Genomic DNA, 10255 nt, shown 5'->3' with positions numbered 1-10255 from the left:
ATGGTAATGTGTCTTGAACATATGGTAATGTGTCTTGAACATATGGTAATGTCCACACTGATGTCTGCGGTCGGTCTCCACAGAGCGGTGGTTCCTCTCCAGTGCCCCCCCCCCCCCCCCCCCCTCAGCAGGTCTGCTGACCTCAGGGGTCCCCCCCCCCCCCCCTCAGGGGTCCACTCTGTCCCCCCCCCCCCCCCCTCAGGGGTCCACTCTGTCCCCCCCGTCCTCAGCCCCGCCCTCAGGGCTCGTGTGCCGTGTTATTGGCCTGAGAGCCTCTCGGGCCCCGCTCCCCCCCCCCCCCGGCGGGCCCCGGGGCCCCCCCCCGGTCCCGCGTCCCAGCATGCATCCTGCTGGAGGCGGTCAGCAGCTGGAGGTCTGAGTGGGCGTTGGCCACGGTGTGGCGCCGCTGCCCCCCCGCCCGCTCCAGGTAGGCCTCGCCCTCCTGCTCCAGCAGGGGGGGCAGGGAGGAGGGGTCGGGCCGGGGGGGGTCCAGGGGCCCCGCCCGGGGGGGCCGCTCCCCGTCGCCCCCGTCTGGCCGGAGGGGGAGGGACTCTCGTTAGGAACAGGAAGTCCATAGAACCTTTAGCCTTCCTTCACTGGTAACGGTAGTAGCCATGGTAACGGTAACGGTGGTATTTATTTATTTTTTTATAGTAACAATAGTATCTATAGTAACTGGTAGTTATAGTAACAATAGTAGCCATGGTAACAGTGGTATCTATAGTAACTGGTAGTTATAGTAAATAGTATCTATAGTAACTGGTAGTTCTAGTAACAATAGTAGCCATGGTAACAGTGGTATCTATAGTAACTGGTAGTTATAGTAAATAGTATCTATAGTAACTGGTAGTTCTAGTAACAATAGTAGCCATGGTAACAGTGGTACCTATAGTAACTGGTAGTTATAGTAACAATAGTAGCCATAGTAATGGTGGTAGTTATAGTAACTGGTAGTTCTAGTAACCGTGGTAGTGTTTGTGAGGGTTGTCAGGGTAACGGTGTACCTAGCTGCTGCTGGTTGCCATGGCGCAGGACGTTGCCGAGATACGGGGACACGCCCATCTCCACCAGACGCTCCAGCTCCTGATACTGCAGACCCGGACCGCTGGGGTCCTGCACCCCCTGACAGACAGACAGGCAGACCACGCTAGAGACAGACAGACCACGCTAGAGACAGACAGACCAGGCTAGAGACAGACAGACAGACAGACAGACTAAAGACAGACAGACAGACTAGAGACAGACAGACCACACTAGAGACAGACCAGGCTAGAGACAGACCAGGCTAAAGACAGACAGACCACGCTAGAGACAGACAGACCAGGCTAGAGACAGACCAGGCTAGAGACAGACCAGGCTAAAGACAGACAGACCACGCTAGAGACAGACAGACCAGGCTAGAGACAGACAGGCAGACCACGCTAGAGACAGACAGGCTAGAGACAGACAGACCAGGCTAGAGACAGACAGACCACGCTAGAGACAGACAGACCAGGCTAGAGGCAGACAGACAGGTGGTGTGGTCCTGGACGCCCCCCCAGGTGTGTGTACCTGCAGCACCAGCAGCATCTGTGTGAGGGGCGGGGCCACGCCGGCCGCAGCGCCCAGTGCGGCCTCCAGGGGGAGCTGCAGAACCACCTGGTCCCTGAACGCCAGCAGACACATCTGTCTGATGGTCAGCTCCTGGCCCTGCACACACACACACACACACACACACACACACACACACACACACACACACACACACACACACACGTATCAGGGTCAGGGTAGTGGATAGGGCACTAGGGTAGTAGGTCAGGGTTACCTGGACGGGGTAGAATATAGCCTGTAGGGTCGGCAGCGTCTCCGTGAAGAATCGAACCCATATCTCAGACAGCATCGTCAGCTGGTTGTTGCCTAGTTACCACAACAGGGAAGATATGTTATGTTATGTGTATGTCTATATGGATGTCATGCGACTGTTATGCTACTGACTGTTGGCTCCACGACACACCGTTCACGTTGAACGTAACCTAGTAGAACATCAGACATCAGGAAAGCTTTGTGAACACCTCACCTTCACAGATCTAAACATCATAGAAGTGGTCTCAACATCTAAGGGTCTCACCTTCATAGAACTGGACCTTCTCCAGGAGGCGCTCCAGGCCCTTGGTCAGCAGCTGGTTCTGGGAGGACAAAACCCTGCAGCTGTTAGTAGGTAACCAGGTATGAGTACCCGTTCACCTGTAGGTCCTCGTTAGTGTGTTCCCCTGTAGGTCCTCGTTAGTGTGTTCACCTGCAGGTCCTCGTTAGTGTGTTCACCTGTAGGTCCTCGTTAGTGTGTTCACCTGTAGGTCCTCGTTAGTGTGTTCACCTGTAGGTCCTCGTTAGTGTGTTCACCTGAAGGTCCTCGTTAGTGTGTTCACCTGTAGGTCCTCGTTAGTGTGTTCACCTGTAGGTCCTCGTTAGTGTGTTCACCTGTAGGTCCTCGTTAGTGTGTTCACCTGCAGGTCCTCGTTAGTGTGTTCACCTGTAGGTCCTCGTTAAGTGTGTTCACCTGAAGGTCCTCGTTAGTGTGTTCACCTGTAGGTCCTCGTTAGTGTGTTCACCTGTAGGTCCTCGTTAGTGTGTTCACCTGCAGGTCCTCGTTAGTGTGTTCACCTGTAGGTCCTCGTTAGTGTGTTCACCTGTAGGTCCTCGTTAGTGTGTTCACCTGTAGGTCCTCGTTAGTGTGTTCACCTGTAGGTCCTCGTTAGTGTGTTCACCTGTAGGTCCTCGTTAGTGTGTTCACCTGAAGGTCCTCGTTAGTGTGTTCACCTGTAGGTCCTCGTTAAGTGTGTTCACCTGCAGGTCCTCGTTAGTGTGTTCACCTGTAGGTCCTCGTTAGTGTGTTCACCTATAGGTCCTCGTTAGTGTGTTCACCTGTAGGTCCTCGTTAGTGTGTTCGCCTGTAGGTCCTCGTTAGTGTGTTCCCCTGTAGGTCCTCGTTAGTGTGTTCACCTATAGGTCCTCGTTAGTGTGTTCACCTGTAGGTCCTCGTTAGTGTGTTCAACTGTTGGTCCTCGTTAGTGTGTTCACCTGTAGGAAGTCTGTGATGAAGGAGCCCAGTTCGGTCTTCAGAAGCCACCTGTTGGAACAGGAAACACTCATGGTCACTTCCTCTTCTCTCTGGGCGGTGACTCAGGAGTAAGAGCAGGCTATCTGACAACCGAAAGGTTGGTCGGGCCCCCCTGGTGGTCAGGCCCCTGGTGGACGACCGGTGTCTTGATGTGAGCGGCTGGCTGTAAGGCCTCAGGGCCCCAGGGCCTCAGGGCCTCAGGGCCCCAGGGCCCCAGGTCCTCAGGGCCCCAGGGCCCCGGGCCCCAGGGCCTCAGGGCCCCGGGCCCCAGGGCCTCAGGGCCCCAAGGCCTCAGGGTGTGGTTCCATTGAGCTGTGAACTCCAGAGATGATAATCAGGCAGCGATGGGGAAGTGATGGTAGGAATGCTGGTCCGATACGGCCGCCGGCCGCTGGGCAGCTGCTGGTTCCATGACGGAAGCTACTCTCCAGAGCAACTTTCAGAATTGGTTGGAAAACCAGTTGGTTCCTTCATGCACCGTGAACAAAACCAAACATATAGCCCGCATTTTGATCTCATTTCACCTCACACAGAACATTTGAAGAAATTGGGAGGGGCCAGGCATAACCCTAACCCAGAGTACACACACCTTCTAGTAGCAAGGCCAGGGAAGACTATGGAATGAATGTAAACTATAACATATATAATCAAATAGTTAAAGTAAATTCATTGAAAATAGAATCAAGTTAGCGATGCTAGCCTGTTTATCATGATATGTTATAGTGTTTCTAGTCTGTTTATGAGGACATGTTATAGCAATGCTAGTCTGTTTATGAGGACATGTTATAGTGTTGTTAATCTGTTTATGAGGACATGTTATAGTGATGTTAATCTGTTTATGAGGACATGTTATAGCAATGCTAGTCTGTTTATGAGGACATGTTGTAGTGATGTTAATCTGTTTACGAGGACATGTTATAGTGTTGTTAATCTGTTTATGAGGACATGTTATAGTGTTGTTAATCTGTTTATGAGGACATGTTATAGTGTTGTTAATCTGTTTACAAGGACATGTTATAGTGTTGTTAATCTGTTTATGAGGACATGTTATAGTGTTGTTAATCTGTTTATGAGGACATGTTATAGTGTTGTTAATCTGTTTATGAGGACATGTCATAGCGATGTTAATCTGTTTATGAGGACATGTTATAGTGATGTTAATCTGTTTATGAGGAAGTGTTATAGGGATATCACAATTTATGAGGACATGTTATAGTGATGTTAATCTGTTTATGAGGACATGTTATAGGGATATCACAGTTTATGAGGACATGGTGTGTACCTGATGCTCTCGTTGAGTGTGTAGAGCTCGTTGGCCTGCAGCCCTCCTCCCTGGAACACCTTCATGACGGCCGTCTGGACACTGAGGGGTCGAAGGTCAAAGGCTGAGGGTCAAGAGGTGACACCTCACGGTAACACAAGGATTTGTTCATATCCTGATCATAGTTCCGTCTTCAGGTCACTTAGGCTCAGTGATGGGGGGTGAATTTGTGGCGGAGTGCAGAGATGTGTTGTGAGCCGCTCTCTGGCTCTTTGCTTTGGAGGGCGTCTCTTTAGCCGCCTCGCCTTTTGTTGTGGCAACAATCGCTACGCCCTTATGTTTTTGGTCAACAGCGTCTTTTCTGTAGCCAAAAGAATTCCATACAACTGACGTTGTTCTCTTTGGAATGAAGTCCTCGTCCTCCGCTGGGTCCTCCTGAAGTGTGGCTCTCTGATCATGAACTGATCAACAGGATCAGTCATCGGTGGTTCGCACACAGACCGCACGCACACGCTTTTCTGTCCCCTTGGCAGCTCTGTAGGTGTGTGTCGGTGTGTCGTTATTTGTGCTAGTGTATGTGTGTGTGTGTTATGTTTGTTAATGTATGTGTGTTAGTGCATGTGTGTGCGTTATGCATTCGTGCGTGCGTGTGTGTGTGCGTCTGACGAAGTGAGAGATACTTGAGTCACTCAGTATCTCTCGCTCTTCCTGTGCCAATAGTCTCATCCTGCCACTACTTCCTGTGCAGACAGGAAGTAGACCAGTTAAAGCTAAACAAGAGGCGGCCTCCTCTCACTCCTCCATCTCACGTCCTCATCCTGCCAACACATCCGTCCCCACACCGCCAAGGCCGCGAGTGTGTGCGTGCGTGCGTGTGTGCGTGCGTGCGTGTGTGCGTGCGTGCGTGTGTATGTGTGTGTGTGTGTGAGTGTGCGTGTGCGTGTGTGTGTGTGTGTGTGTGTGTGTGAGTGTGCGTGTGTGTGTGTGCGTGTGCGTGTGCGTGTGTGTGTCGGTGAATCCTCACTCTGGGAGCCTCCAGTGGGGATTGGAACCCCCGCCCTGGCCGGGTCAGTGCCTTGCTCTCCCAGTTTGCGGCTACAAGTCATTGAATACAAATCAGTGGAGGGCGGCGGTTCTCAGAGAGCTGAACTCTGTTCTCTGGGATCAGGACCTGGCGCTCATTCCTCCGTCTCCTGGGTTACTGTAATCTACGCTAATCTACGCTAATCTGAGCTAATCTCAGAGCCTTGCTCTGCTACACAGCAGAAACCCTGAGCTGAACCCTGGCAGAGACCGCTCTGTACAGTCTAGGACCACGCCCCCTCTAGGACCACGCCCCTCCAGGACCACGCCCCCTCTGGGACCATGCCCACTCTAGGACCACGCCCCCTCTAGGACCCCGCCCCCTATGGGACCACACCCCCTCTAGGACCACACCCCCTCTAGGACCACGCCCCCTCTAGGACCACACCCCCTCTAGGACCACACCCCCTCTAGGACCACACCCCCTCTGGGACCACACCCCCTCTAGGACCACACCCCCTCTAGGACCACGCCCTTCTAGATGGAGGGAGCTGATGGAGATGGAGCTGATAGGGGGTGGAGGTGGAGGTGGAGCTGATGGAGGGGGTGGAGGTGGAAGGGGGTGGAGGTGGAGCTGGAGCTGATGGAGGGGGTGGAGGTGGAAGGGGGTGGAGGTGGAGCTGGAGCTGATGGAGGGGGTGGAGCTGGAGGGGGTGGAGGTGGAGCTGATGGAGGTGGAGCTGATGGAGGGGGTGGAGGTGGAGCTGATGGAGGTGGAGCTGATGGAGGGGGTGGAGCTGGAGGGGGTGGAGGTGGAGCTGATGGAGGTGGAGCTGATGGAGGGGGTGGAGGTGGAGCTGATGGAGGTGGAGCTGATGGAGGGGGTGGAGGTGGAAGGGGGTGGAGGGGGCCTCACCTGTTCCACACGCTGGTGTTGCTCAGCTGCAGAGCTGACGATCCGTTCTGGAAGCGGGTCAGGTCCGACAGCACCGGGGAGCTCATGAAGCGCGCCCGGGGACGACGCAAAGACCCCATCACCACCGCCCTGCTGGAGACAGAGAGACCCCCATCACCACCACCCTGCTGGAGACACACAGACCCCCATCACCACCGCCCTGCTGGAGACACAGAGACCCCCATCACCACCGCCCTACTGCTGGAGACAGAGACCCCCATCACCACCGCCCTGCTGGAGACACACAGACCCCCATCACCACCGCCCTGCTGGAGACACACAGAGACCCCCATCACCACCGCCCTGCTGGAGACACACAGAGACCCCCATCACCACCGCCCTGCTGGAGACAGAGAGACCCCCATCACCACCGCCCTGCTGGAGACAGAGAGACCCCCATCACCACCGCCCTGCTGGAGACAGAGAGACCCCCATCACCACCGCCCTGCTGGAGACACACAGAGACCCCCATCATCACCGCCCTGCTGGAGACAGAGAGACCCCCATCACCACCGCCCTGCTGGAGACAGAGAGACCCCCATCACCACCGCCCTGCTGGAGACAGAGAGACCCCCATCACCACCACCCTGCTGGAGACATGAGACACACTGAGGACACACCTCCACAATGATGTTCACCATCTAACCCCTCCCTGCTCCGTAATGACATATGATACATAAATACAGTATATATATATACACTGTATATATACAGTATATATATATATATACACTGTATATATATATATAGGTTCTACTGGGAGGTGTGGTGGTGGTGGTCGTACTGGGAGGTGTGGTGGTGGTGGTCGTACTGGGAGGTGTGGTGGTGGTCGTACTGGGAGGTGTGGTGGTGGTGGTCGTACTGGGAGGTGTGGCGGTGGTCGTACTGGGAGGTGTGGTGGTGGTGGTCGTACTGGGAGGTGTGGTGGTGGTCGTACTGGGAGGTGTGGTCGTACTGGGAGGTGTGGCGGTGGTCGTACTGGGAGGTGTGGCGGTGGTCGTACTGGGAGGTGTGGTGGTGGTCGTACTGGGAGGTGTGGTGGTGGTCGTACTGGGAGGTGTGGCGGTGGTGGTCGTACTGGGAGGTGTGGTGGTGGTCGTACTGGGAGGTGTGGCGGTGGTGGTCGTACTGGGAGGTGTGGCGGTGGTGGTCGTACTGGGAGGTGTGGTGGTGGTGGTCGTACTGGGAGGTGTGGTGGTGGTCGTACTGGGAGGTGTGGCGGTGGTCGTACTGGGAGGTGTGGCGGTGGTGGTCGTACTGGGAGGTGTGGTGGTGGTCGTACTGGGAGGTGTGGTAGTGGTCGTACTGGGAGGTGTGGTGGTGGTCGTACTGGGAGGTGTGGTGGTGGTCGTACTGGGAGGTGTGGTGGTGGTGGTCGTACTGGGAGGTGTGGTGGTGGTGGTCGTACTGGGAGGTGTGGTGGTGGTCGTACTGGGAGGTGTGGTGGTGGTGGTCGTACTGGGAGGTGTGGCGGTGGTCGTACTGGGAGGTGTGGTGGTGGTGGTCGTACTGGGAGGTGTGGTGGTGGTGGTCGTACTGGGAGGTGTGGTGGTGGTCGTACTGGGAGGTGTGGTCGTACTGGGAGGTGTGGCGGTGGTCGTACTGGGAGGTGTGGCGGTGGTCGTACTGGGAGGTGTGGTGGTGGTCGTACTGGGAGGTGTGGTGGTGGTCGTACTGGGAGGTGTGGCGGTGGTGGTCGTACTGGGAGGTGTGGTGGTGGTCGTACTGGGAGGTGTGGCGGTGGTGGTCGTACTGGGAGGTGTGGCGGTGGTGGTCGTACTGGGAGGTGTGGTGGTGGTGGTCGTACTGGGAGGTGTGGTGGTGGTCGTACTGGGAGGTGTGGCGGTGGTCGTACTGGGAGGTGTGGCGGTGGTGGTCGTACTGGGAGGTGTGGTGGTGGTCGTACTGGGAGGTGTGGTAGTGGTCGTACTGGGAGGTGTGGTGGTGGTCGTACTGGGAGGTGTGGTGGTGGTCGTACTGGGAGGTGTGGTGGTGGTGGTCGTACTGGGAGGTGTGGTGGTGGTGGTCGTACTGGGAGGTGTGGTGGCGGTGGTCGTACTGGGAGGTGTGGTGGTGGTGGTCGTACTGGGAGGTGTGGTGGTGGTCGTACTGGGAGGTGTGGTGGTGGTGGTCGTACTGGGAGGTGTGGTGGTGGTCGTACTGGGAGGTGTGGCGGTGGTACTGGGAGGTGTGGTGGTGGTCGTACTGGGAGGTGTGGTGGTGGTCGTACTGGGAGGTGTGGTGGTGGTCGTACTGGGAGGTGTGGTGGTGGTCGTACTGGGAGGTGTGGCGGTGGTGGTCGTACTGGGAGGTGTGGCGGTGGTCGTACTGGGAGGTGTGGCGGTGGTGGTCGTACTGGGAGGTGCGGCGGTGGTCGTACTGGGAGGTGTGGCGGTGGTCGTACTGGGAGGTGTGGTGGTGGTGGTCGTACTGGGAGGTGTGGTGGTGGTGGTCGTACTGGGAGGTGTGGTGGTGGTGGTCGTACTGGGAGGTGTGGCGGTGGTCGTACTGGGAGGTGTGGTGGTGGTCGTACTGGGAGGTGTGGCGGTGGTGGTCGTACTGGGAGGTGTGGTGGTGGTCGTACTGGGAGGTGTGGTGGTGGTCGTACTGGGAGGTGTGGTGGTGGTCGTACTGGGAGGTGTGGTGGTGGTGGTCGTACTGGGAGGTGTGGTGGTGGTCGTACTGGGAGGTGTGGTGGTGGTCGTACTGGGAGGTGTGGTGGTGGTCGTACTGGGAGGTGTGGTGGTGGTGGTCGTACTGGGAGGTGTGGTGGTGGTCGTACTGGGAGGTGTGGTGGTGGTCGTACTGGGAGGTGTGGTGGTGGTCGTACTGGGAGGTGTGGTGGTGGTGGTCGTACTGGGAGGTGTGGTGGTGGTCGTACTGGGAGGTGTGGTGGTGGTCGTACTGGGAGGTGTGGCGGTGGTCGTACTGGGAGGTGTGGTGGTGGTCGTACTGGGAGGTGTGGTGGTGGTCGTACTGGGAGGTGTGGTGGTGGTCGTACTGGGAGGTGTGGTGGTGGTGGTCGTACTGGGAGGTGTGGTGGTGGTCGTACTGGGAGGTGTGGCGGTGGTGGTCGTACTGGGAGGTGTGGCGGTGGTGGTCGTACTGGGAGGTGTGGCGTTGGTCGTACTGGGAGGTGTGGCGGTGGTCGTACTGGGAGGTGTGGCGGTGGTCGTACTGGGAGGTGTGGCGGCGGTGGTCGTACTGGGAGGTGTGGCGGTGGTGGTCGTACTGGGAGGTGTGGCGGTGGTCGTACTGGGAGGTGTGGTGGTGGTCGTACTGGGAGGTGTGGTGGTGGTGGTCGTACTGGGAGGTGTGGTGGTGGTGGTCGTACTGGGAGGTGTGGTGGTGGTCGTACTGGGAGGTGTGGCGGTGGTCGTACTGGGAGGTGTGGTGGTGGTCGTACTGGGAGGTGTGGTGGTGGTCGTACTGGGAGGTGTGGTAGTGGTCGTACTGGGAGGTGTGGTGGTGGTTCTACTGGGAGGTGTGGTGGTGGTCGTACTGGGAGGTGTGGTAGTGGTCGTACTGGGAGGTGTGGTGGTGGTCGTACTGGGAGGTGTGGTGGTGGTCGTACTGGGAGGTGTGGTGGTGGTCGTACTGGGAGGTGTGGCGGTGGTGGTCGTACTGGGAGGTGTGGTGGTGGTCGTACTGGGAGGTGTGGTGGTGGTCGTACTGGGAGGTGTGGTGGTGGTCGTACTGGGAGGTGTGGTGGTGGTCGTACTGGGAGGTGTGGCGGTGGTGGTCGTACTGGGAGGTGTGGTGGTGGTCGTACTGGGAGGTGTGGCGGTGGTGGTCGTACTGGGAGGTGTGGCGGTGGTGGTCGTACTGGGAGGTGTGGTGGTGGTGGTCGTACTGGGAGGTGTGGTGGTGGTCGTACTGGGAGGTGTGGCGGTGGTCGTACTGGGAGGTGTGGCGG

General features: G+C 57.0%; 1 protein-coding gene across 1 annotated transcript; it reads right to left on the bottom strand.

The window, feature by feature from the left end:
* Positions 1-238: 238 nt before the first annotated feature.
* Positions 239-6719, bottom strand: prr5l (proline rich 5 like; the record flags this gene model as incomplete). The annotated part of the gene is made up of 8 exons (XM_084490556.1): positions 6301-6719; positions 4383-4463; positions 3061-3109; positions 2111-2168; positions 1808-1899; positions 1552-1689; positions 1005-1122; positions 239-531 (listed from the first exon to the last, which is right to left on the bottom strand). Exons 1-8 carry the CDS (start codon positions 6417-6419, stop codon positions 239-241), a joined length of 948 nt encoding a protein of 315 aa, XP_084346682.1. The 5' UTR covers positions 6420-6719.
* Positions 6720-10255: the final 3536 nt, after the last annotated feature.

The sequence above is a fragment of the Micromesistius poutassou genome (assembly GCF_964030765.1).
Source record: "Micromesistius poutassou genome assembly, contig: SCAFFOLD_303, whole genome shotgun sequence".
Classification (NCBI taxonomy): domain Eukaryota; kingdom Metazoa; phylum Chordata; class Actinopteri; order Gadiformes; family Gadidae; genus Micromesistius; species Micromesistius poutassou.
The sequence above is the reverse complement of the archived record's forward strand: the minus strand, read 5'-3'. Positions and strand labels throughout refer to the sequence as shown.